Source organism: Haliotis rubra, unplaced genomic scaffold (assembly GCF_003918875.1).
Source record: "Haliotis rubra isolate DU_JTF1 unplaced genomic scaffold, ASM391887v1 Scf1209, whole genome shotgun sequence".
Lineage (NCBI taxonomy): Eukaryota > Metazoa > Mollusca > Gastropoda > Lepetellida > Haliotidae > Haliotis > Haliotis rubra.
The window spans coordinates 103,172-131,089 of record NW_025765125.1 but is presented as its reverse complement, the minus strand read 5'-3'; the positions used below and the strand labels follow the sequence as shown (position 1 = coordinate 131,089).

General features: G+C 42.8%; 2 protein-coding genes across 8 annotated transcripts in view; one reads left to right on the top strand and one right to left on the bottom strand.

Annotated features, from left to right (window-relative positions):
- Nucleotides 1-27,918, bottom strand: part of LOC124264766 (ankyrin repeat and KH domain-containing protein mask-like) — a 132,893-nt gene that overhangs the window by 32,901 nt on the left and 72,074 nt on the right. The gene's annotated exons all lie outside the window — the stretch shown is intronic.
- Nucleotides 27-26,020, top strand: LOC124264787 (universal stress protein in QAH/OAS sulfhydrylase 3'region-like). 4 transcript variants are annotated; one of them, XM_046699601.1, is made up of 4 exons: nt 27-240; nt 21,100-21,180; nt 24,630-24,733; nt 25,598-26,020. In XM_046699601.1, the coding sequence occupies exons 1-4, from the start codon at nt 168-170 to the stop codon at nt 25,811-25,813; spliced, it is 474 nt and encodes a 157-aa protein (XP_046555557.1). In that variant the 5' UTR covers nt 27-167; the 3' UTR covers nt 25,814-26,020. The 4 variants fall into 4 exon arrangements, with proteins under 4 accessions (XP_046555557.1, XP_046555550.1, XP_046555543.1 ...); XM_046699594.1 differs by lacking the exon at nt 21,100-21,180 and adding an exon at nt 21,230-21,310 and having other exon boundaries at nt 28-240; XM_046699587.1 differs by having other exon boundaries at nt 29-240; nt 24,627-24,733.

Genomic DNA, 27,918 nt, shown 5'->3' with positions numbered 1-27,918 from the left:
GCCCTTGCAGCTGGTCGCAATCGACCTTCACCCCGGTTGCAGGGTCAAAGGTTAGAGCTCTCCCCGATCTGAATGTCAGAGCTATTGTCGGTGTTCGCGCACTATTGGTGATAGTGTTGGCTACATTTAGAGACAATTCAGTGCATCGGTACCTTCAAGCTGCTGACATGGCGACAGAAGAAGGGAGAAACGTGGTCATTGCCATAGATGACAGCGAGTTCTCGGAATATGCATTCGACTGTGAGTAGAACTAGCAGCCCTGTGCAGCAATAATTTACACGTCCTAAAACATCCAGTGTCTAGTCCAGACGAACACAAACCGCAAAAACCGACAGGGCCGTTCCGCGAAATAATAATTCATAGGTTTAGCGTGCGGGGGTGGACATTTTAACTATCTGTGAATGAAAACATATTCTAGATAACATTGCACACATGTCAAATTGTGTCATCCAGTCTAGCATGAGTCTGAGGTTGTTGAACATGCACGCCGAACATTGTCACGGTGTCTCATTCTGGTGTACTGACTAGCTGCAGCAACAGACGCAGGGCGGAGCATCACTTGATCATACCGATACTGAGATGAGGTGATTTCTTCATTTTTCATATATCGTATTTGATTTGAGAAACGTTTCCCCATCACGATCATCAATAATAACTCACGTTGCCATTTTCGACGTTCTCCTTTAGTCGAGGTTATCATCACACAGGTTGAAGTGTACATTCACATAGGGACTTGTGGGCAGTGTTTCTTTCTTTCTTTGTTTCAATCAGTCATCAGAGTTCAAGATCAAGATATGTCCCCATTCCTTACATATATATATATAGTAGATAGTATGATGGGCAGATAAACTGATCCTGGTGATCAGGAAGGGAGACAATGCCTTACTTATGTGAAGAGATGTGAAGAGATGTGAAGACAGGATTTCCTGGGAGTTTGGGGGCAGTAGGAGGTGTTCTTTGTTGAGACATAACTGTACTGATGTTGAATAGATACTATGAGTCAGGTTTATTTCTGTTTGGTAGATATCATATATACTTCTCATCAAAAGTTAGACTCACTAGTGTAAATATAGCCACTTACTTCAGGCAACTGTTCTAAACTAAATTTTGCAAAAATATTCCATACTGTTTAGGAGTACTGTTTACACATGAACTGATGTATTGTATAACAAATTCGTAACATTGAAAAGATTATTGTCATGAGTTCAGTAAATGATGAAAATCTTTGAAAATTGTGAATTCTTAACTAAACTTTACACCACGACCCAGCTGTTCATATGTTCAATATTGGCACATGCTTTTCAGCAGTTTGATGCATGATCCTCGTGTAATTCATCTGCATAAAGTTTGCAGTTGGTTCCCCAAGTTAGTGGAGAAATCAACCTTCAGTATAATAAAATATCATATATATATACATAACATATGGTGAGTGTTTTAAGTGAGTCTAAACTTTTGGCGTGAAGTATATTACGATTTAAAATTGTATAACACGAGGAAGTAACTATAATGCTTTGGTATGTTTCTAACATGAAACAAGTACTAAATAGAAAATCGATCGGCATCATTTTTTTTGTGAACAGCAAAAACTTATGCCATGAGTGTGAAAAGAACAGCTAACTAGCTTATGCCATGATCGGTGTGAAAAGAACAGCTAACTAGCTTATGCCATGAGTGTGAAAAGAACAGGTAACTAGCTTCTGTCGCTGAACTATTAGTGATGCCATTTTTATTGTGATGTCCTGGAAACTGATACTGTCAATAGCCTCCAAAGCATTGTGATGTCCTGGAAACTGATACTGTCAATAGCCTCCAAAGCATTGTGATGAAATGGTACTGATATCTCTAGGGATAGAGTTTGATCTCACTCAAGGGTGGATGTCCCCCGCTGTGATATTGCTGGAATATTTCTATAAGCAGCGTAAAACAATGCTCACTCACTCACTCACTCACTCACAGCCTGGTTCCCTGGGTCTGTTGCGCCTGCGCTAACGCTTGGAAGCTGACCCAGGCAACCACTGCCGAATGGCGGCCTTCACTGCAGGGAGACGCGCCATACATTTACTATAGAAAAATCCGAGAACGTGTGGTTAGAATTTTTTCATAGCATTTTCATCGATACTATGGCAAAGTATACGTCACCAGAAAAGCAACCATCTTTACTTTCAGTGTACAAACACGTTATTTAAGCAGTTTCGAAACAAGAAAATCGTCGTTGCATTGGCTATATGTAAACAATTACACACACCCTATAATCATCACCGACATGTGCTTTGATATTTCGTGTCAGACAGGTATTGCCACGTAATCGTACACATAAAACATGGATCTGAATGACCACATTGATTGAATATAGTTAGCATCTTTATTTTAGCAAATTTGATGACGAAATTATTGCCGAGTATGTCCCGTGTCTTCCATCGTTTCAGGGTAGGTTTAGCGGGGTAGGTTTAGCGGATATATTGTTCGATCGCCTTGTGAAAGTACAAGGTAAAACGTTTAGATCATATGGATGATGTTAATGACAGGATTTGCCATTCTGATATTTAGCCTCTACAAAACAACATGAAACAGTTAGCATATATATCAATATCATTCAGAAATGTTTATGATTATAATGAACATGGTGAATCAAATGATCTATATACAAAAATGCACACTCATATACAGCTCAAAACAATGAATTTGATATTTTACATTACTAAACTGAATATATCAAAATACATGGTATGATCAGTATGTTAATACATCGGTATAACATATATACTGAGTCAAAAAAGAAACTTCACAAAATGTAATTTGAAAAATAATGAATAATTTTTCTCTGATGATACATCTATGTATCCGAAATGGGATCCCTTTTAAACCACAGTTCTAACGGTACTTGAAATGCCACGATTGTCATGTGCAACGTGAACGTGCTGTTGGCATGTTGCAAGCGGGAAGATCAGTTATTGACGTCGCAAGAGCAATGGGATGCAGCCGTCGTACTGTGCATGACTTGCGAGGTCGTCTACAACAAAGTGGCACCACTTCTGATCGCCCAAGGTCGGGTCGTCCACGTGTGACGTCACGAGCAGAAGACGGTCAAATCGTCCTACGTCACCTACGTGACAGATTTCTGCCAGCTGTTAACCAGGGCTGAGACGTTTAGAGGTCGACTGTCCTCACAGACCATTCGAAATCGGTTGCGGGCTGCCAATCTCTATTCTCGACGTCCATATCGTGGGACAATATTGACGCCGTTTCATCAACGTCAACGTCTGCTGTGGGCCCAACGTCACCTCCGATGGACCCAGAGAGACTGGAATCGAGTCGTCTTTAGCGATGAATCCAGGTTTACCCTCAGATTCGCGGACGGCGGGCATAGAGTCTGGAGACGACGTCGTGAACGGTATGCCCAATGTTGTGTACAGGAAGTCGACAGATTCGGGGGCGGAAGTTGCATGGTGTGGGGTGTTTTCTGTGGGAACAACCGTTCCCAACTTCTGGTCATCCGTGGAAACCTCACAGCTGCTGCTTACCGCGACCAGGTGCTCACCACTGAACTCGTTCCTTTCATGGCAGCTCATGGCCCAGGTCTACAGTTCCAGCATGATAATGCTCGGCCGCAATGTTGAGATGTTGACACGAAATTTCCTTCAAAACGCTGGAATCAACGTCATGGACTGGCCATCGAGGTCCCCTGACCTTAATCCAATAGAGCACGTTTGGGATGCACTTGGGAGAAGGCTTCGTGGTCTTAGGAACCAACCTCAGAATTTGCAGAAACTTGGCACTGCCTTGCAAGAGCAATGGCGCAGAATCCCCAACCATGTGTTCACAAGCATCAGGCAGTCGATGAGGAGACGGTGTTTGGTAGTGGTGAATGCGAGGGGCGGCCATACACGATATTGAACTGAGAAATTTCACATTTTTATTCTTGTGACTTGACATTCTGTATACCCATGTTTTGGAACGGCGGTGTAGCCTAATGGAACTGATTATGGCACTGTCAGTGTATCGAGTACATCACACAGATCTCAGCAATGAAATAATAACAATTTAACCATCTTACCATCTCTTGTTCTTTTATAGTGCCATGAAGAAAGAATGTGAAGTTTCTTTTTTGACTCAGTATATGTGAAAAAGAACTTTTTAGACAGATGAACATTCCACTATTTGTGAACTGTTGAATAAGGGTGATTTTTACCAATGATACCTGTCATGAGAACTGTAGTTTTTATAGCTTTAAGCCAGTATCAGAGTATACATTTGCTGTACATTGATTATTTTGAGCATGATTACCCTGGTGTTATAAGAATACATCTGATACAGATCATCTGATGTAAGCAATTTTTCAGTCAGATATCAGTTAACTAGTTTGGTTAAATGCTGCTATGGACTCTTTTCTTTATTTTATTATACTTTACAGCAGTGCATGCATAAATAATTCAACACACCATCAGTGATTTTGCTTTTGAATTTTAGGTTATTTGCTCTATACTTGTTGACCAGTTCACTATTGTGATTATATTTTTTTTAAATCAAAAGTTTATGTATCTTGAAATTGTATCTTTATGTAGATATTTGGGTATTGTGTTAACACCTAAACTTATTTGGACTAAAGCACAAACTACTCTTGGTGCACAGAGTAAAAAGGCTGTTATGGCATTGTACAGATGTCAAAAGAAAGTTGAAAATAAACCATGTCAAGATTAATTATGATATTTAATGCTATGAGTGTTCCTATAGTGTGTAGTGTGCAGAAGTATAGGGGACCTCATACTGTAAAATTATTGAAGATGTATAGCATAAAATGTGTAAACGGTTTCTCAAAACAGCAAACAATGCTATGGTTTGGGGAGAATGTGGCAGAGCCCCTCTCCAACTTGTGCACACCACAAGCCCTATAAGGTATTAGATACAGGCTCGGGAATGCCGTACCTCAAATTATATAAATTCTGTTTAGACTCATTCATATTTAGAATATTCTGATTTGAATATGTGCGTTAGCACAATATGTGAAGATATTTATTCGCCTGATTCCTTCTATTAACAGCATTTTAAATCACTGTTAAATGTGGAAAAGAATCTTACACACCATATCCCTGTACACCTAAGACTAGCCATGGCTCTTTTCAGTTGTAGTAGGTTTAAACTTCCAGTCAATTTTGGAATATACACAACTTTCCCATACACTGAATGACTGTAAATATTGTATATTAAGGGGAAGATATTTTGTTGAAGATGAGTTTCATATGCATGTATTGCTTGTAGGTGAGCATTACTCGGCCATAAGAATTATGTATGGGTCTTAAACAATTATATATAAGCCCCGCACTGTAACATTTGTTATCAGATCGATGATCATGCTGTTGATCTCTGGATTGCCTGGTCCAGACTCGATTATTTACAGGCCGCCGCCATATTGCTTGAATACAGCCGAGTGCAGCCTTAAACAACAAACCAACCAACATCTTTTATGGAAATTCTTTTATCTGAAAACTTCGACAGACAGACAAGACAACTTTGGTGTTGTATATAACTCATGTCTGTATTTATATTAAACAGCTAAAGGAATTGTAATAGATTGTTTCATTGGCTTGCGTGTTTCCTGCAATCAAAGATAGTCTGTATTAAATTGTCTGTTTATTGTGATCGTAATACCAACAGGTTTCAAAACTGAATGTACCCCATTCCCCACCCCTCTCCAACCCCAGATATAGCTACAGTGTTTTTATGTAATAGGAAATGGACACATTATGAAATATTAATAGCTGTTTTTTACTAAACATGTCTTTAACGAACATGAGCCCCGTCTGGGAGTATTGTGTATCAGTGTGTTTTAGACAATGCGCACTTTCCTTTTTATGAGTTGGCTCTTTCAAAACAAGCTAAAACACACACAGTTATGAATATTTCATAATATGCCCGTTTTCCTATTATATACAAGACTCTCCCTATATATGGGGTGGGGAATGGGGTACTTTCAATGTTATATATAATGGTCCGATGTGTAATCGACTTCCCAGTAGAATCACGCAGATGTTGCCATACTATGACTATTGTTAAAGGTCACATGCTCCGTAAAACACAACTTTGCAGATTCTGATACCTTTCGGTATGGACTTACCGAAACAAATCATCAAAAATGCAAATTCAACTTATAAAGTTGAAAAATAACGCGATGAACAAAGACGCGCGAAATCGTAGTTCAAACGATTCACTAATTTTCCCCCAGCGTTTGGGGGGAATTCAAGTGGTTCCAACAGCTGGGCTGCGCTCATAGCGCGTACGCAGTGAGATAGGTTCGCGCAACTTGGAAGTGGGTTGTCCGATGAATATTCCGTGAAGGCTTTGGTGTGAGCCATATCTCACATGCGCGAGTTTTTTATATGATATGACAGTAAATTAACTGTTTATATAATTTCATTTGTCTATTTCACCACACGTTCGTCTTACCGAGTCACTTTCTCAGTTCGATACTTAAAAGCAATGTCATTATTTAGCGTTGACAGAATTTCTAACTGTGATATAGATATGTCGTTGTCACAGACAAAACTCAATGTCTTGTTTTATTGACACCTGTGTGTCTGCCTGCCTGTCTGCTAATGACAATATTCAATACACAACTGCGATCACTGACCACATGCAATTTGAACTTAAGACCAATCAGGCTATACACCATAAACAAAATGTATTGATTTATGGCCCGAGTTCGGTCTCTGTCACATTATGTAATTACACAGACAGGCAGGTGTGATACTTGAACACATGACATGTTATGAGGTCTGTTGATTGCAAAATGTTATACACAAAAAATGAGCATGTATTTACAAAACCCAACATCTCTATATACACACACAATGAGCCGTGGGGGCATCTGCAAATGAACCAGCCGTTACACTTGAGTGCACACCCACCCGCTCAGACTGGGTTCGGTATCCCGGCTGCTTCGTTTCTTGGGAAGTAAACCCAAGCACACAATATTGCACTTTTGATTTGCGATTGTACGCTTATAATTTTGTTTATATGTTTTTTCATAACCAGCAATGTATATTATATGTCATGAATAAGTAATAATTGTGTTTTAATTATGTTTGATTTTTTGGTTGCATGTGACCTTTAAACTTTTTAAGATCAATGCCTATTGCATCATATCACCATGATCAGCCCGATGCAAAATGGAAGAACAGATATGAATGTTATATTGAAATGATATATGCCAAATGAATACAAATAATAAATAGGCCATATTCTTCTAATATTATACCATTTTTGAAAGCACATACATTGTTAAAAAAACATTGTTGAATGAATCATTTGTGTGTTTCAGATGCATTAGAAATGATTATTATTAATTATATAATGTGGTAAGAACCATTTTCTAGTTACTATTACTGGGCGTTCAGTTTATTTCCAACACACAAAACAGGAGAAATGGGGGCCACTTCATCGAATTACACTTCATCTGACATCATATTTGCTAAAATAAAGATGCTAACTGTATTCAATCAATGTGGTCATTCAGATCCATGTTTTATGTGTACGATTTTGTGGCAATAGCGAGCTGACACGAAATATCAAAGCACATGTCGGTGATGAAAATAGGTTGTGTGTCATTGTTTACATATCGCCCATGTAACGACGATTTTAGTGTCTCGAAACTGCCTAAATAACGTGTTCGTACACTGAAAGTAACAATGGCCGTTGTTCTGGTGACATATTTTGCCATAGTATCGATGAAAATGCTATGAAAAAATTCTAACCACACGTTCTCGGATTTTTCTATAGTAAATGTATGGCGCGTCTCCCTGCAGTGAAGGCCACCGTTCGGCAGTGGTTGCCTGGGTCAGCGTCGGAGCGTTAGCGCAGGCGCAACACACCCAGGGAACCAGGCTGACTCACTCAAGGGTGTCTCACATGGGGCTATACAAATCCGAATTAATTCCCATTGACTTCTATAGTAATGTTGTAGTTTTTTTGGAATTAACAAAGATATCAACAGCTTTTAAAGAAGCAATAAAAATATACAATATGACCGCCTCAGCCAGCTCCTTTTCCGAGTACAGGAAGTACAGACCAACCCTAGTTCTGCTCAAAATGTCAACCGCTTGAAACTGTCCTGTGATCACATTCAGTATAAGTTCAGTATATGTAAAGTAAGACAGCACTAAACAGTTAAGACTATGGTGAGTTTTAATTACTGGATGGATGTGTACACATTGAAAAAGCACAAAAATCTGACACAAAATCACCCAATCACAGCCGTCAGATAATTCAGTCTGCACTGAAGACTCCCAACAAAAAGTACTGGTTAAAATACGGATTCTGGTTTGATGGAGTGTAAACTGTATGTTAGCTGACAAATACCTGTTTCAGCCCCAATCTGGTATATGTACTCTGAGGGGGGAGTGAGTGAGTCCGGTATACACTCCTACGATTGTGTTCATCAGGCAAACTGTTTCCTATCTGGAGATGTGTGATGGAAAATGTTTATATCTGTAACGCCATTTCTATAAGCATGCAGGAAGAATTGAGACTTCCTCATGTTTCACTAAAGACATAAAGATTGATCACGTGTCTGGTTCCCTTCTCACGTTGACCTGACCCTTGTACTGGGGATGCATCTAAGGTATCCAGGGAGAGTCAAGGGTTTCTTGTCATCTAAAACTGAGGAATATCAACCAATAAGGGAAATTAAGTGATAGTCAATCTCTATAACACACTTCGAGTGAAAGTAGATTGAGTGAATGAGGACGGTTTTACGCTGCTTTTAGCAATATTACAGCAATATCAATAAAGAACAATAAAGAGATTCTGACCTAGCTAGGCTACTTCTTCCCCACCCTTGCTCTTATATCAAAGGGGAGTTTCTGACCTAGCTAGGCTACTTCTTCCCCACCCTTGCTCTTATATCAAAAGGGGAAGTTTCTGGCCTAGCTAGGCTACTTCTTCCCCACCCTTGCTCTTATATCAAAAGGGGAAGTTTCTGCCCTAGCTAGGCTACTTCTTCCCCACCCTTGCTCAAATATCAAAGGGGAGTTTCTGGCCTAGCTAGGCTACTTCTTCCCACCCTTGCTCTTATATCAAAGGGGAGTTTCTGGCCTAGCTAAGCTACTTCTTCCCCACCCTTGCTCTTATATCAAAGGGGAGTTTCTGGCCCTAGCTAGGCTACTTCTTCCCCACCCTTGCTCTTATATCAAAAGGGGGAGTTTCTGGCCTAGCTAGGCTACTTCTTCCCCACCCTTGCTCTTATATCAAAAGGGGCAGTTTCTGGCCTAGCTAGGCTACTTCTTCCCCACCCTTGCTCTTATATCCAAAGGGTGAGTTTCTGCCCTAGCTAGGCTCCTTCTTCCCTACCCTTGCTCTTATATCAAAAGGGGAAGTTTCTGGCCTAGATAGGCTACTTCTTCCCCACCCTTGCTCTTATATCAAAGGGGAGTTTCTGACCTAGCTAGGCTACTTCTTCCCCACCCTTGCTCTTATATCAAAAGGGGGAGTTTCTGGCCTAGCTAGGCTACTTCTTCCCCACCCTTGCTCTTATATCAAAAGGGTGAGTTTCTGGCCTAGCTAGGCTACTTCTTCCCCACCCTTGCTCTTATATCAAAAGGGGGAGTTTCTGGCCTAGCTAGGCTACTTCTTCCCCACCCTTGCTCTTATATCAAAAGGGGGAGTTTCTGCCCTAGCTAGGCTACTTCTTCCCCACCCTTGCTCAAATATCAAAAGGGGGAGTTTCTGGCCTAGCTAGGCTACTTCTTCCCCACCCTTGCTCTTATATCAAAGGGGAGTTTCTGGCCTAGCTAGGCTACTTCTTCCCCACCCTTGCTCTTATATCAAAGGGAGAGTTTCTGGCCCTAGCTAGGCTACTTCTTCCCCACCCTTGCTCTTATATCAAAGGGTAGTTCTGACCTAGCTAGGCTACTTTTCCCCACCCTTGCTCTTATATCAAAGGGGAGATTCTGGCCTAGCTAGGCTACTTCTTCCCCACCCTTGCTCTTATATCAAAAGGGGAGTTTCTGGCCTAGCTAGGCTACTTCTTCCCCCCCTTGCTCTTATATCCAAAGGGAGTTTCTGGCCTAGCTAGGCTACTTCTTCCCCACCCTTGCTCTTATATCAAAAGGGGAGATTCTGGCCTAGCTAGGCTACTTCTTCCCCACCCTTGCTCTTATATCAAAGGGAAGTTTCTGGCCTAGCTAGGCTACTTCTTCCCCACCCTTGCTCTTATATCAAAAGGGGAGTTTCTGGCCTAGCTAGGCTACTTCTTCCCCACCCTTGCTCTTATATCAAAGGGGAGATTCTGGCCTAGCTAGGCTACTTCTTCCCCACCCTTGCTCTTATATCAAAAGGGTGATTTTCTGGCCTAGCTAGGCTACTTCTTCCCCACCCTTGCTCTTATATCAAAGGGGAGTTTCTGGCCTAGCTAGGCTACTTCTTCCCCACCCTTGCTCTTATATCAAAGGGAGATTCTGGCCTAGCTAGGCTACTTCTTCCCCACCCTTGCTCTTATATCGAAAGGGAGTTTCTGGCCTAACTAGGCTACTTCTTCCCCACCCTTGCTCTTATATCAAAGGGAGTTTCTGGCCTAACTAGGCTACTTCTTCCCCACCCTTGCTCTTATATCAAAGGGGGAGTTTCTGGCCTAGCTAGGCTACTTCTTCCCCACCCTTGCTCTTATATCAAAGGGGAGCTTCTGGCCTAGCTAGGCTACTTCTTCCCCACCCTTGCTCTTATATCAAAGGGGAGTTTCTGGCCTAGCTAGGCTACTTCTTCCCCACCCTTGCTCTTATATCAAAGGGGAGATTCTGGCCTAGCTAAGGCTACTTCTTCCCCCACCCTTGCTCTTATATCAAAGGGGGAGATTCTGGCCTAGCTAGGCTACTTCTTCCCCACCCTTGCTCTTATATCAAAGGGAAGTTTCTGGCCTAGCTAGGCTACTTCTTCCCCACCCTTGCTCTTATATCAAAGGGGAGTTTCTGGCCTAGCTAGGCTACTTCTTCCCCACCCTTGCTCTTATATCAAAGGGGAGAGATTCTGGCCTAGCTAGGCTACTTCTTCCCCACCCTTGCTCTTATATCAAAGGGGAGATTCTGGCCTAGCTAGGCTACTTCTTCCCCACCCTTGCTCTTATATCAAAGGGAGTTTCTGGCCTAGCTAGGCTACTTCTTCCCCACCCTTGCTCTTATATCAAAGGGGGAGTTTCTGGCCTAGCTAGGCTACTTCTTCCCCACCCTTGCTCTTATATCAAAGGGGAGTTTCTGACCTAGCTAGGCTACTTCTTCCCCACCCTTGCTCTTATATCAAAGGGGGAGTTTCTGGCCTAGCTAGGCTACTTCTTCCCCCACCCTTGCTCTTATATCAAAGGGTAGATTCTGGCCTAGCTAGGCTACTTCTTCCCCCCACCCTTGCTCTTATATCCAAAGGGTGAGATTTCTGGCCTAGCTAGGCTACTTCTTCCCCACCCTTGCTCTTATATCAAAGGGGAGATTCTGGCCTAGCTAGGCTACTTCTTCCCCACCCTTGCTCTTATATCAAAGGGGTGAGTTTCTGACCCTAGCTAGGCTACTTCTTCCCCACCCTTGCTCTTATATCAAAGGGGAGTTTCTGTCCTAGCTAGGCTACTTCTTCCCCACCCTTGCTCTTATATCAAAGGGGAGATTCTGGCCTAGCTAGGCTACTTCTTCCCCACCCTTGCTCTTATATCAAAGGGTGAGTTTCTGGCCTAGCTAGGCTACTTCTTCCCCACCCTTGCTCTTATATCAAAGGGGAGTTTCTGTCCTAACTAGGCTACTTCTTCCCCACCCTTGCTCTTATATCAAAGGGGGGAGATTCTGGCCTAGGTAGGCTACTTCTTCCCCACCCTTGCTCTTATATCAAAGGGGAGCTTCTGGCCTAGCTAGGCTACTTCTTCCCCACCCTTGCTCTTATATCAAAAGGGGGAGTTTCTGTCCTAGCTAGGCTACTTCTTCCCCACCCTTGCTCTTATATCAACGGGGGAATTTCTGGCCTAGCTAGGCTACTTCTTCCCCACCCTTGCTCTTATATCCAAGGGTGAGTTTCTGCCCTAGCTAGGCTACTTCTTCCCCACCCTTGCTCTTATATCAAAAGGGGAAGTTTCTGCCCTAGCTAGGCTACTTCTTCCCCACCCTTGCTCTTATATCAAAAGGGGGAGTTTCTGGCCTAGCTAGGCTACTTCTTCCCCACCCTTGCTCTTATATCAAAAGGGGGAGATTCTGGCCTAGGTAGGCTACTTCTTCCCCTTCTCTTATATCAAAGGGGAGATTCTGCCCCAGCTAGGCTCCTTCTTCCCCCACCCTTGCTCTTATATCAAAGGGTAGAGTTTCTGACCTAACTAGGCTACTTCTTACCCACCCTTGCTCTTATATCAAAGGGGAGTTTCTGACCTAGCTAGGCTACTTCTTCCCCACCCTTGCTCTTATATCAAAGGGGGAGTTTCTGACCTAGCTAGGCTACTTCTTTCCCCACCCTTGCTCTTATATTAAAGGGAGTTTCTGGCCTAGCTAGGCTACTTCATACCCACCCTTGCTCTTATATCAAAGGGGAGTTTCTGGCCTAGCTAGGCTACTTCTTCCCCACTCTTGCTCTCATATCAAAAGGGGAGTTTCTGACCCAGCTAGGCTACTTTTTCCCGACCCTACCTCTTATATCAAAAGGGGGAGTTTCTGACCTAGCTAGGCTACTTCTTCCCCCACCCTTGCTCTTATATCAAAGGGGAGTTTCTGGCCTAGCTAGGCTACTTCTTCCCCACCCTTGCTCTTATATCAAAAGGGGGAGTTTCTGTCCTAACTAGGCTACTTCTTCCCCCACCCTTGCTCTTATATCGAAAGGGTGAGTTTCTGTCCTAACTAGGCTACTTCTTCCCCCACCCTTGCTCTTATATTAAAAGGGGGAGTTTCTGTCCTAACTAGGCTACTTCTTCCCCACCCTTGCTCTAATATCAAAAGGGGGAGTTTCTGTCCTAGGTAGGCTACTTCTTCCCCACCCTTGCTCTTATATCAAAAGGGGAAGCTTCTGGCCTAGCTAGGCTACTTCTTCCCCACCCTTGCTCTTATATCAAAAGGGGGAGTTTCTGTCCTAGCTAGGCTACTTCTTCCCAACCCTTGCTATTATATCAACGGGGGAATTTCTGGCCTAGCTAAGCTACTTCTTCCCCCACCCTTGCTCTTATATCCAAAGGGTGAGTTTCTGCCCTAGCTAGGCTACTTCTTCCCTACCCTTGCTCTTATATCAAAAGGGGAAGTTTCTGCCCTAGCTAGGCTACTTCTTCCCCACCCTTGCTCTTATATCAAAGGGGAGTTTCTGGCCTAGCTAGGCTACTTCTTCCCCACCCTTGCTCTTATATGAAAAGGGGGAGTTTCCGGCCTAGGTAGGCTACTTCTTTCCCCCCCCCCTTCTCTTATATCAAAAGGGGGAGTTTCTGCCCCAGCTAGGCTCCTTCTTCCCTACCCTTGCTCTTATATCAAAAGGGTAAGTTTCTGACCTAACTAGGCTACTTCTTACCCACCCTTGCTCTTATATCAAAAGGGGGAGTTTCTGACCTAGCTAGGCTACTTCTTCCCCCACCCTTGCTCTTATATCAAAAGGGGGAGTTTCTGACCGAGCTAGGCTACTTCATTCCTACCCTTGCTCTTATATTAAAAGGGGGAGTTTCTGACCTAGCTAGGCTACTTCATACCCACCCTTGCTCTTATATCAAAAGGGGGAGTTTCTGACCTAGCTAGGCTACTTCTTCCCTACTCTTGCTCTCATATCAAAAGGGGGAGTTTCTGACCCAGCTAGGATACTTTTTCCCGACCCTACCTCTTATATCAAAAGGGGGAGTTTCTGACCTAGCTAGGCTACTTCTTCCCCCACCCTTGCTCTTATATCAAAAGGGGGAGTTTCTGGCCTAGCTAGGCTACTTCTTCCCTACCCTTGCTCTCATATCAAAAGGGGGAGTTTCTGACCCAGCTAGGATACTTTTTCCCGACCCTACCTCTTATATCAAAAGGGGGAGTTTCTGACCTAGCTAGGCTACTTCTTCCCCCACCCTTGCTCTTATATCAAAAGGGTAAGTTTCTGGCCTAGCTAGGCTACTTCTTCCCCACCCTTGCTCTTATATCAAAAGGGGGAGTTTCTGGCCTAGCTAGGCTACTTCTTCCCTACCCTTGCTCTCATATCAAAAGGGGGAGTTTCTGACCCAGCTAGGATACTTTTTCCCGACCCTACCTCTTATATCAAAAGGGGGAGTTTCTGACCTAGCTAGGTTACTTCTTCCCCCACCCTTGCTCTTATATCAAAAGGGTAAGTTTCTGGCCTAGCTAGGCTACTTCTTCCCCCACCCTTGCTCTTATATCAAAAGGGTGAGTTTCTGGCCTAGCTAGGCTACTTCTTCCCCACCCTTGCTATTATATCAAAAGGGGAAGTTTCTGGCCTAGCTAAACTACTTCTTCACCCACCCTTGCTCTTATATCGAAAGGGTGAGTTTCTGACATAGCTAGGCTACTTCTTCCCCCACCCTTGCTCTTATATCAAAAGGGGGAGTTTCTGTCCTAACTAGGCTACTTCTTCCCCACCCTTGCTCTAATATCAAAAGGGGGAGTTTCTGTCCTAGGTAGGCTACTTCTTCCCCACCCTTGCTCTTATATCAAAAGGGGAAGCTTCTGGCCTAGCTAGGCTACTTCTTCCCCACCCTTGCTCTTATATCAAAAGGGGCAGTTTCTGTCCTAGCTAGGCTACTTCTTCCCAACCCTTGCTATTATATCAACAGGGGAATTTCTGGCCTAGCTAAGCTACTTCTTCCCCCACCCTTGCTCTTATATCCAAAGGGTGAGTTTCTGCCCTAGCTAGGCTACTTCTTCCCTACCCTTCCTCTTATATCAAAAGGGGAAGTTTCTGCCCTAGCTAGGCTACTTCTTCCCCACCCTTGCTCTTATATCAAGGGGAGTTTCTGGCCTAGCTAGGCTACTTCTTCCCACCCTTGCTCTTATATGAAAGGGGGAGTTTCTGGCCTAGGTAGGCTACTTCTTCCCCTTGCTCTTATATCAAAAAGGGGAGTTTCTGGCCCAGCTAGGCTCCTTCTTCCCTACCCTTGCTCTTATATCAAAGGGGAGTTTCTGACCTAACTAGGCTACTTCTTCCCCACCCTTGCTCTTATATCAAAGGGGAGTTTCTGACCTAGCTAGGCTACTTCTTCCCCCACCCTTGCTCTTATATCAAAGGGGTTTCTGACCTAGCTAGGCTGCTTCTTCCCCTACCCTTCTCTTATATTAAAAAGGGGGAGTTTCTGACCTAGCTAGGCTACTTCATCCCCACCCTTGCTCTTATATCAAAAGGGGGAGTTTCTGACCTAGCTAGGCTACTTCTTCCCCACTCTTGCTCTCATATCAAAAGGGGGAGTTTCTGACCCAGCTAGGATACTTTTTCCCGACCCTACCTCTTATATCAAAAGGGGGAGTTTCTGACCTAGCTAGGCTACTTCTTCCCCCACCCTTGCTCTTATATCAAAAGGGGGAGTTTCTGGCCTAGCTAGGCTACTTCTTCCCCACACTTGCTCTCATATCAAAAGGGGGAGTTTCTGACCCAACTAGGCTACTTTTTCCCCACCCTTGCTCTTATATCAAAAGGGAGAGTTTCTGCCTAGCTAGGCTACTTCTTCTCCCACCCTTGCTCTTATATCAAAAGGGGGAGTTTCTCTCCTAGCTAAGGTACTTCTACCCCCACCCTTGCTCTTATATCAAAAGGGGATGATTCTGGCCTAGCTAGGCTACTTCTTCCCCCACCCTTGCTCTCATATCAAAGGGGAGTTTCTGACCCAGCTAGGCTACTTCTTCCCCACCCTTGCTCTTATATCAAAAGGGGAAGTTTCTGACCTAGCTAGGCTACTTCTTCCCCACCCTTGCTCTTATATCAAAAGGGGGAGTTTCTGTCCTAGGTAGGCTACTTCTTCCCCATCCTTGCTCTTATATCAACAGGGGGAGTTTCTGACCTAGCTAGGCTACTTCTTCCCTACCCTTGCTCTCATATCAACAGGGGGTTTTTCTGACCTACCTAGGCTACTTCTTCCCCCACCCTTGCTCTCATATCAAAGGGGGAGTTTCTGACCTAGCTAGGCTACTTCTTCCCCACCCTTGCTCTCATATGAACAGGGTGAGTTTCTGACCTAGCTAGGCTACTTTTTCCTTACCCTTGCTCTCATATCAAAAGGGGGAGTTTCTGACCCAGCTAGGATACTTTTTCTCGACCCTATCTCTTATATCAAAGGGGGTTCTCTGACCTAGCTAGACTACTTCTTCCCCACCCTTGCTTTTATATCAAAAGGGGAAGTTTCTGGCCTAGCTAGGCTACTTCTTCCCCCACCCTTGCTCTTATATCAAAAGGGGGAGTTTCTGACCTAGCTAGGCTACTTCTTCCCCGACCCTTGCTCTTATATCAAAAGGGGAAGTTTCTGGCCTAGCTAGGCTACTTCTTCCCCCATCCTTGCTCTTATATCAAAAGGGGGAGTTTCTGACCTAGCTAGGCTCCTTCTTCCCCATCCTTGCTATTATATCAAAAGGGGGAGTTTCTGACCCAACTAGGCTACTTTTTCCCCACCCTTGCTCTTATATCAAAAGGGAGAGTTTCTGCCTAGCTAGGCTACTTCTTCTCCCACCCTTGCTCTTATATCAAAAGGGGGAGTTTCTCTCCTAGCTAAGGTACTTCTACCCCCACCCTTGCTCTTATATCAAAGGGGATGATTCTGGCTAAGCTAGGCTACTTCTTCCCCCCACCCTTGCTCTCATATCAAAGGGGAGTTTCTGACCCAGCTAGGCTACTTCTTCCCCACCCTTGCTCTTATATCAAAAGGGGAAGTTTCTGACCTAGCTAGGCTACTTCTTCCCCACCCTTGCTCTTATATCAAAAGGGGGAGTTTCTGTCCTAGGTAGGCTACTTCTTCCCCACCCTTGCTCTTATATCAACAGGGGGAGTTTCTGACCTAGCTAGGCTACTTCTTCCCTACCCTTGCTCTCATATCAACAGGGGGAGTTTCTGACCTACCTAGGCTACTTCTTCCCTACCCTTGCTCTCATATCAAAAGGGGGAGTTTCTGACCTAGCTAGGCTACTTCTTCCCCACCCTTGCTCTCATATGAACAGGGTGAGTTTCTGACCTAGCTAGGCTACTTTTTCCTTACCCTTGCTCTCATATCAAAAGGGGGAGTTTCTGACCCAGCTAGGATACTTTTTCTCGACCCTATCTCTTATATCAAAAGGGGGAGTTTCTGACCTAGCTAGACTACTTCTTCCCCCACCCTTGCTTTTATATCAAAAGGGGAAGTTTCTGGCCTAGCTAGGCTACTTCTTCCCCCACCCTTGCTCTTATATCAAAAGGGGGAGTTTCTGACCTAGCTAGGCTACTTCTTCCCCGACCCTTGCTCTTATATCAAAAGGGGAAGTTTCTGGCCTAGCTAGGCTACTTCTTCCCCCATCCTTGCTCTTATATCAAAAGGGGGAGTTTCTGACCTAGCTAGGCTCCTTCTTCCCCATCCTTGCTATTATATCAAAAGGGGGAGTTTCTGACCCAACTAGGCTACTTTTTCCCCACCCTTGCTCTTATATCAAAAGGGAGAGTTTCTGCCTAGCTAGGCTACTTCTTCTCCCACCCTTGCTCTTATATCAAAAGGGGGAGTTTCTCTCCTAGCTAAGGTACTTCTACCCCCACCCTTGCTCTTATATCAAAAGGGGATGATTCTGGCCTAGCTAGGCTACTTCTTCCCCACCCTTGCTCTCATATCAAAAGGGGGAGTTTCTGACCCAGCTAGGCTACTTCTTCCCCACCCTTGCTCTTATATCAAAAGGGGAAGTTTCTGACCTAGCTAGGCTACTTCTTCCCCACCCTTGCTCTTATATCAAAAGGGGGAGTTTCTGTCCTAGGTAGGCTACTTCTTCCCCACCCTTGCTCTTATATCAACAGGGGGAGTTTCTGACCTAGCTAGGCTACTTCTTCCCTACCCTTGCTCTCATATCAACAGGGGGAGTTTCTGACCTACCTAGGCTACTTCTTCCCTACCCTTGCTCTCATATCAAAAGGGGGAGTTTCTGACCTAGCTAGGCTACTTCTTCCCCACCCTTGCTCTCATATGAACAGGGTGAGTTTCTGACCTAGCTAGGCTACTTTTTCCTTACCCTTGCTCTCATATCAAAAGGGGGAGTTTCTGACCCAGCTAGGATACTTTTTCCCGACCCTATCTCTTATATCAAAAGGGGGAGTTTCTGACCTAGCTAGACTACTTCTTCCCCCACCCTTGCTTTTATATCAAAAGGGGAAGTTTCTGGCCTAGCTAGGCTACTTCTTCCCCCACCCTTGCTCTTATATCAAAAGGGGGAGTTTCTGACATAGCTAGGCTACTTCTTCCCCGACCCTTGCTCTTATATCAAAAGGGGAAGTTTCTGGCCTAGCTAGGCTACTTCTTCCCCCATCCTTGCTCTTATATCAAAAGGGGGAGTTTCTGACCTAGCTAGGCTCCTTCTTCCCCATCCTTGCTATTATATCAAAAGGGGGAGTTTCTGACCTAGCTAGGCTACTTTTTCCCCACCCTTGCTCTTATATCAAAAGGGGGAGTTTCTGGCCTAGCTAGGTTACTTCTTCCCCACCCTTGCTCTTATATCAAAAGGGGGAGTTTCTGGCTTAGCTAGGCTACTTCTTCCCCACCCTTGCTCTTATATCAAAAGGGGGAGTTTCTGACCTAGCTAGGCTACTTCTTCCCCCACCCTTGCTCTTATATCAAAAGGGGGAGTTTCTGACCTAGCTAGGCTACTTCATTCCTACCCTTGCTCTTATATTAAAAGGGGGAGTTTCTGACCTAGCTAGGCTACTTCATCCCCACCCTTGCTCTTATATCAAAAGGGGGAGTTTCTGACCTAGCTAGGCTACTTCTTCCCTACTCTTGCTCTCATATCAAAAGGGGGAGTTTCTGACCCAGCTAGGATACTTTTTCCCGACCCTACCTCTTATATCAAAAGGGGGAGTTTCTGACCTAGCTAGGCTACTTCTTCCCCACCCTTGCTCTTATATCAAAAGGGGGAGTTTCTGGCCCAGCTAGGCTACTTCTTCCCCACCCTTGCTCTTATATCAACAGGGGGAGTTTCTGACCTAGCTAGGCTACTTCTTCCCTACCCTTGCTCTCATATCAACAGGGGGAGTTTCTGACCTACCTAGGCTACTTCTTCCCTACCCTTGCTCTCATATCAAAAGGGGGAGTTTCTGACCTAGCTAGGCTACTTCTTCCCCACCCTTGCTCTCATATGAACAGGGTGAGTTTCTGACCTAGCTAGGCTACTTTTTCCTCACCCTTGCTCTCATATCAAAAGGGGGAGTTTCTGACCCAGCTAGGATACTTTTTCCCGACCCTATCTCTTATATCAAAAGGGGGAGTTTCTGACCTAGCTAGACTACTTCTTCCCCCACCCTTGCTTTTATATCAAAAGGGGAAGTTTCTGGCCTAGCTAGGCTACTTCTTCCCCCACCCTTGCTCTTATATCAAAAGGGGGAGTTTCTGACCTAGCTAGGCTACTTCTTCCCCGACCCTTGCTCTTATATCAAAAGGGGAAGTTTCTGGCCTAGCTAGGCTACTTCTTCCCCCATCCTTGCTCTTATATCAAAAGGGGGAGTTTCTGACCTAGCTAGGCTCCTTCTTCCCCCATCCTTGCTATTATATCAAAGGGGAGTTTCTGACCCAACTAGGCTACTTTTCCCCACCCTTGCTCTTATATCAAAGGGGAGTTTCTGCCTAGCTAGGCTACTTCTTCTCCCACCCTTGCTCTTATATCAAAAGGGAGTTTCTCTCCTAGCTAAGGTACTTCTACCCCCCACCCTTGCTCTTATATCAAAGGGGATGATTCTGGCCTAGCTAGGCTACTTCTTCCCCACCCTTGCTCTCATATCAAAGGGAGTTTCTGACCCAGCTAGGCTACTTCTTCCCCACCCTTGCTCTTATATCAAAGGGGAAGTTTCTGACCCTAGCTAGGCTACTTCTTCCCCACCCTTGCTCTTATATCAAAAGGGGAGTTTCTGTCCCAGGTAGGCTACTTCTTCCCCACCCTTGCTCTTATATCAACAGGGGAGTTTCTGACCTAGCTAGGCTACTTCTTCCCTACCCTTGCTCTCATATCAACAGGGGAGTTTCTGACCTACCTAGGCTACTTCTTCCCTACCCTTGCTCTCATCAAAAGGGGAGTTTCTGACCTAGCTAGGCTACTTCTTCCCCCACCCTTGCTCTCATATGAACAGGGTGAGTTTCTGACCTAGCTAGGCTACTTTTTCCTTACCCTTGCTCTCATATCAAAAGGGGGAGTTTCTGACCCAGCTAGGATACTTTTTCCCGACCCTATCTCTTATATCAAAAGGGGGAGTTTCTGACCTAGCTAGACTACTTCTTCCCCCACCCTTGCTTTTATATCAAAAGGGGAAGTTTCTTGCCTAGCTAGGCTACTTCTTCCCCCACCCTTGCTCTTATATCAAAAGGGGGAGTTTCTGACCTAGCTAGGCTACTTCTTCCCCGACCCTTGCTCTTATATCAAAGGGGGAGTTTCTGGCCTAGCTAGGCTACTTCTTCCCCCATCCTTGCTCTTATATCAAAAGGGGGAGTTTCTGACCTAGCTAGGCTCCTTCTTCCCCATCCTTGCTATTATATCAAAAGGGGGAGTTTCTGACCTAGCTAGGCTACTTTTTCCCCACCCTTGCTCTTATATCAAAAGGGGGAGTTTCTGGCCTAGCTAGGTTACTTCTTCCCCACCCTTGCTCTTATATCAAAAGGGGGAGTTTCTGGCTTAGCTAGGCTACTTCTTCCCCACCCTTGCTCTTATATCAAAAGGGGGAGTTTCTGGCCTAGCTAGGCTACTTTTTCCCCACCCTTGCTCTTATATCGAAAGGGGGAGCTTCTGGCCTAGCTAGGCTACTTCTTCCCCACCCTTGCTCTTATATCAAAAGGGGGAGACATGTTATTTCTCTAACTGATTAACGGCTACCCCACCGCCCCGAAACTAACTAAGTTCATAAGGTAAGAGCCTCGGCTGATTCTGAGCTATTGTTCTGAGTGACGGGATGTGAGACTCTAAGCACCCTGTATCTTGTACATTTCAGTCTATGTGCAGCAAGTGCATCGTCCCGGCGACAACATCACACTAGTCCACTGCTCGGAGTACGCATCTCTCATCCATGCACGTAAGTAGCTGTCACTGGGCAGTGTCTAATGATGTCCACTCTTTTGCAGTCTATATGGACCACGCCCACCGAGGCTCGGACCACATCATACTGGTGCATGTACCAGAGTACACTCACCTGTCTCAGGCCCGTGAGTACCACTGGGGTGTAGCTGCGGCTGTAACATTGTTGTAATGTTGCTGTAACTGCTGCTGTAACATTGTTGTAATGTTGCTGTGACTGCTGTTGTAACATTGTTGTAATGTTGCTGTAACTGCTGCTGTAACACTGTTGTAATGTTGCTGTAACTGCTGCTGTAACAGTGTTGTAATGTTGCTGTAACTGCTGTTGTAACATTGTTGTAATGTTGCTGTAACTGCTGATATATCATTGTTGTAATGTTGCTGTAACTGCTGATATAACATTGTTGTAATGTTGCTGTAACTGCTACTGTAACATTGTTGTAATGTTGCTGTAACTGCTGATATAACATTGTTGTAATGTTGCTGTAACTGCTGCTGTAACATTGTTGTAATGTTGCTGTAACTGCTGCTGTAACGTTGTAATGTTGCTATAACTGTTGCTGTAACATTGTTCTAATGTTGCTGTAACTGCTGCTGTAACATTGTTGTAAATGTTGCTGTTGCTGTACTGCTGCTGTAACATTGTTGTAATGTTGCTGTAACTGCTGATATATCATTGTTGTAATGTTGCTGTAACTGCTGCTGTAACATTGTTGTAATGTTGCTGTAACTGCTGATATATCATTGTTGTAATGTTGCTGTAACTGCTGCTGTAACATTGTTGTAATGTTGCTGTAACTGCTGATATATCATTGTTGTAATGTTGCTGTAACTGCTGCTGTAACATTGTTGTAATGTTGCTGTAACTGCTGATATATCATTGTTGTAATGTTGCTGTAACTGCTGCTGTAACATTGTTGTAATGTTGCTGTAACTGCTGATATATCATTGTTGTAATGTTGCTGTAACTGCTGCTGTAACATTGTTGTAATGTTGCTGTAACTGCTGATATATCATTGTTGTAATGTTGCTGTAACTGCTGTTGTAACATTGTTGTAATGTTGCTGTAACTGCTGATATATCATTGTTGTAATGTTGCTGTAACTGCTGATATAACATTGTTGTAATGTTGCTGTAACTGCTACTGTAACATTGTTGTAATGTTGCTGTAACTGCTGATATAACATTGTTGTAATGTTGCTGTAACTGCTGCTGTAACATTGTTGTAATGTTGCTGTAACTGCTGCTGTAACGTTGTAATGTTGCTATAACTGTTGCTGTAACATTGTTCTAATGTTGCTGTAACTGCTGCTGTAACATTGTTGTAAATACTGCTGCTGTAACATTGTTGTAATGTTGCTGTAACTGCTGATATATCATTGTTGTAATGTTGCTGTAACTGCTGATATAACATTGTTGTAATGTTGCTGTAACTGCTACTGTAACATTGTTGTAATGTTGCTGTAACTGCTGATATAACATTGTTGTAATGTTGCTGTAACTGCTGCTGTAACATTGTTGTAATGTTGCTATAACTGCTACTGTAACATTGTTGTAATGTTGCTGTAACTGCTGATATAACATTGTTGTAATGTTGCTGTAACTGCTGCTGTAACATTGTTGTAATGTTGCTATAACTGCTGCTGTAACATTGTTGTAATGTTGCTGTAACTGCTGCTATAACATTGTTGTAATGTTGCTGTAACTGCTGCTGTAACATTGTTGTAATGTTGCTGTAACTGCTGCTGTAACATTGTTGTAATGTTGCTATAACTGCTACTGTAACATTGTTGTAATGTTGCTGTAACTGCTGCTGTAACATTGTTGTAATGTTGCTGTAACTGCTGCTGTAACGTTGTAATGTTGCTATAACTGTTGCTGTAACATTGTTTTAATGTTGCTGTAACTGCTGCTGTAACATTGTTGTAAATACTGCTGCTGTAACATTGTTGTAATGTTGCTGTAATGCTCTGATAAAGCTGGTGTAACTGCAGATGTAACTGCCTCTCTGCCTGCTTCACTAGTCTGAGTTCTGTGAACCTTTCTCTCTGTGTGTGTTTTCTGTGAAACTTGATTATATTTGTGTATATTGCATCTATATGCATCTGTGTGTACCGCACCTTTTGTATTTGTATATTGAATCTGTGTATGTGTATATATTCCATCTATCCACCTCGGTACGTGTGTATTGCATCTCTGTATGTGTGTATATCTGTCTATCCTGTATCTCTGTATGTGTGTATATCTGTCTATATTGCATCTGTGTATGTGTGTATATCTGTCTATATTGCATCTCTGTATGTGTGTATATCTGTCTATATTGCATGTCTGTATGTGTGTATATCCGTCTATATTGCATCTCTGTATCTGTGTATATCTGTCTATATTGCGTCTCTCTGTGTGTATGTGTCTATCCTGAATCTCTGTATGTGTGTATGTCTGTCTATATTGCATCTCTGTATGTGTGTATATCTGTCTATATTGCATCTGTGTGTGTCTATCCTGCATCTCTGTCTGTGTGTATATCTGTCTATATTGCATCTCTGTATGTGTGTATGTGTCTATCCTGAATCTGTGTATGTGTGTATGTCTGTCTATATTGCATCTGTGTATGTGTATATATCTGTCTATATTGCATCTGTGTGTGTCTATCCTGCATCTGTGTCTGTGTGTATATCTGTCTATATTGCATCTCTGTATGTGTGTGTGTGTCTATCCTGCATCTGTGTATGTGTGTATATCTGTCTATATTGCATCTCTGTATGTGTGTGTGTGTCTGTCTTGCATCTATGTATGTGTGTATATCTGTCTATATTGCATCTGTGTATGTGTGTATATCTGTCTATATGGCATCTCTCTGTGTGTATGTGTCTATCCTGCATCTCTGTGTGTATATCCGTCTATATTGCATCTCTGTATGTGTGTATATCTGTCAGTGATTGTCAAAACAATGAAAACAAGAAGACAATCACTGTGCACTTAAAAAATATATTTTTTGTAAAATATGTATACAATCTTGGATTATCTTCTGACCATGTGTGTAAAACATTGGTCCTACTTATATACTTTTATTGTGTTTCCATACCATGGGACAGGTTATCATTATACTTTTGTGTTATACCATGGGACAAGTTATTATTGTGAGTACTTCCAAACATTGGTCCTACTTATACTTTTTATACTTTTGTGTTATAAAATAGGACACGTTATTATACTTTTGTGAGGACAAGTTAATATTGTGACAAACATTGGTCCTACTTATACTTTTGTGTTATACCATGGGACAAGTTATTATTGCGTGTACTTCCAACTATGACTAAAACCTGTTGACAACATATTTTACACCATGGATTACGATGTTTGTGTGTGTGAGACCTTGGCCAACATATCTTTTTGTTGAAATTGTGGACAATTAATTTTCTCCATGTGCTTCTGTTTCAATAGCAGCCTTGCTGACAGACCCGGTAGTCGTGGCAGAACTCATCAAAGAGGAAGAGGTCAAGGTCAAACACCTGGTTGACAAATACAGTGAAAAGATGAAGAAAATCCATGTATGTCCTGCAATGTAGTCTTTCTGTTCTGGTCACTGGCATCAATACTTGTATGTCCTGCAATGTAGTCTTTCTGTTCTGGTCACTGGTACCAATACATGTATGTTCTGCAATGTAGTCTTTCTGTTCTGGTCACTGGTATCAATATATGTATGTCCTGCAATGTAGTCTTTCTGTTCTGGTCACTGTATGTCCTGCAATGTAGTCTTTCTGTTCTGGTCACTGGTACCAATACGTGTATGTCCTGCAATGTAGTCTTTCTGTTCTGGTCACTGTATGTCCTGCAATGTAGTCTTTCTGTTCTGGTCACTGGTACCAATACATGTATGTCCTGCAATGTAGTCTTTCTGTTCTGGTCACTGGTACCAATACATGTATGTCCTGCAATGTTGTCTTTCTGTTCTGGTCACTGGTACCAATACATGTATGTCCTGCAATGTAGTCTTTCTGTTCTGGTCACTGGTATCAATACATGTATGTCCTGCAGTGTAGTCTTTCTGTTCTGGTCGCTGTATGTCCTGCAATGTAGTCTTTCTGTTCTGGTCACTGGTACAAATACATGTATGTCCTGCAATGTAGTCTGGTCACTGGTACCAATACATGTGTGTCCTGCAATGTAGTCTTTCTTTTCCTAAATCTATAAAATGTTGAACATAACCGGTGTTCATGTGGATGTCTCTGTCCTACCACAAAGTTGAACCAAGATGTTATCAATGAGCAATTAACGTTTAACATACTGTTTTCTCAGTACAATTCAGATTCCGTTTGCTTTCACACATGACATCAGGAGATCGGGATGTCATACCTGTCTCGGACAAGGTGTGATGTTTGGTGGATTGTGATATGGTTGTTTCTCCCTCACAGGTGCGCGGCAAGGTGAAGCAGATGACAGGCAAGGTTGGGGAGGCGATCATCGAGGCTGCCAAGGGAGAGAATGCTGCAATGATTGTTGTCGGAACTCGGGGCATGGGCAAGATGAGGAGGACATTTCTGGGCAGCGTCAGTGACTATTGTCTACATCACTCCCCAGTCCCGGTGCTTGTGTGCCGACATAAACCAGTGAATGAACACAAGAAATAGGTCAACAATACCTTACATGGACAAGTATACAAGTTCTTGTGTTTCCCAATTGAATGCGGAATAACTATATGAGGAGAGTCAATCCAAAAAATGGTCACAGACGCTACTTAGGACCAAGTGATATTTGCAGCAAGAAATAGGCACTTGACCATACCCATTAGTTGTGTGATATATATATGTGATGTATAAAATGAGTTCTATGTTGAATCAGCAATATTTCAGCCATATCTCGACAAGACAAAGTCTGCTTTCATCCACATTTTAAGTACAATTTTTAAATCATTCTTTTTCAAAACATATTTATTCATTACATTATTATCTACAAACAGAAAAAGTTGTAGCACCAAATTTAAAAGTAAGCAGTCTGTCCTCACATGACATCATTCATGATACAGACCAATCTCTTTATCCGTGAGACGGTGGGGTAGCCTAGTGGTTAATGTGTTTGCTCATCACACTTAAGACCTGGATTCAATTCGCCACATGTGAACAATGTGTGTGAAGCCCATTCCTGGTGTCCCTGGCCGTGATATTACTGGAATATTGCTAAAAGCAAAGTGAAACTAAACTTTATCACTCACTCACTCCTCCTTCCTGAAAAGACATTAACACCTACAGATGGTCTGTGATCTGTGTGATGTAGACATATGTTTGTCACACCTACAGATGTGATGTAGACACGTGTTTGTCACACCTACAGGTGGTCTGTGTGAGGTAGACACATGTTTGTTACACCTACATATGGTCTGTGATGTGTGTGCTGTAGACACATGTTTGTCACACCTACAAATGGTCTGTGATCTGTGTGATGTAGACACATGTTTGTCACACCTACAGAACAGAACAGAACAGAATTTTATTTCAGTAACAGGCCTCCGGCCCAAAATACATGTACATAAATTTGATGATAAGTAGAGCACATATATATATTTCATTTAGATTTGTGTTTCTTGTCAACAAAGTATAAAAATAGACATACATCCTTGATAATATTAACATTTTTACTCTGTAATATTGATATAAAATTAATAGTTGATGGACATTTACTAAAATATTTTGATATGTACTTATTTCTGATATGAGAATATGCATCACAGATATAAAACACATGCCATTCATCTTCAACAACGAAGATACCATTTAATTTACAAAACAGGCAATGCCTTTCATTATATGCAACATCAGTGTATCTGCCCGTTTCAACTGCTAGTTTAAAATTACAGCACCGAAATCGGGCATACATAGTTTTTAAATATTGAGGGATATCATTATTTATCAAGTAGCTCTCAACATTTAACAAAGATTTGAATTGCTTATAGTAAAGACATTTACAGTTACTGTCCAAAGATGAATGCCAAGATTGAAATAAATTATCATGTAGTCTCTGTTTAAATGATTCCATAAATATTTTGTGATCACCAATTTCCTGACTTATCCAAACAAATCCAAAACCATATTGAAAAAGAATATTTTTAATTCTAGTTGCCCATGAATTTCGTCCTACCCTGTCTAAAGATAATAGCATAAAATAACATTGTTTTGGTAATCTATAGTCGGGCATGTTTAGAAGTCTGCACCAGTATTTCACTGCATTGGTTGTATAAGTAAACTGTTAAGGCACTCTTCCACATTCACCCAAGACCATATTGTTACAGGTGGATTTTCCAAGTTTCAAGACATATTTACAGAATTTAATATGGACAGATTCAATAGTATTACAGTAGGATGTGCCCCAGATTTCAGACCCATAACAGAGTATGGGTGATATCATACAATCAAAGATTTTAAATAAATCTGTGCAATTAATGCTGCCAAGTTTCCTTTGGAAATTTTTAACAGAGAATATTGCCTTACTAGCTTGTGATGCAAGGCAAGATGTAGCTTTACTCCAGGATAATTTAGGAGTGAACATAATTCCAAGGTACTTGTAAAAGGATACAGTTTCAATAACATTGCCATTATAAAACCAATTTTCATATGAGCGCAGGGGACCACCATTTCTAAAAACAATAATCTTAGTTTTCTTTAGATTCACGCTCATACCAGTTTGCTCACAAAATTTACCAAGTACATTGATCTTTTTTAGCAGCTGTGCACAGGTGTCA

Excerpts from the sequence above, each read along its gene's own strand:
- LOC124264787 (XM_046699587.1), top strand. The coding sequence starts at position 168 with ATGGCGACAGAAGAAGGGAGAAACGTGGTCATTGCCATAGATGACAGC. Across the intron at positions 241-21,099 it reads CTCGGAATATGCATTCGACT|TCTATGTGCAGCAAGTGCAT; the intron begins GTGAGTAGAACT and ends TGTACATTTCAG. Across the intron at positions 21,181-24,626 it reads CGCATCTCTCATCCATGCAC|CAGCCTTGCTGACAGACCCG; the intron begins GTAAGTAGCTGT and ends CTGTTTCAATAG.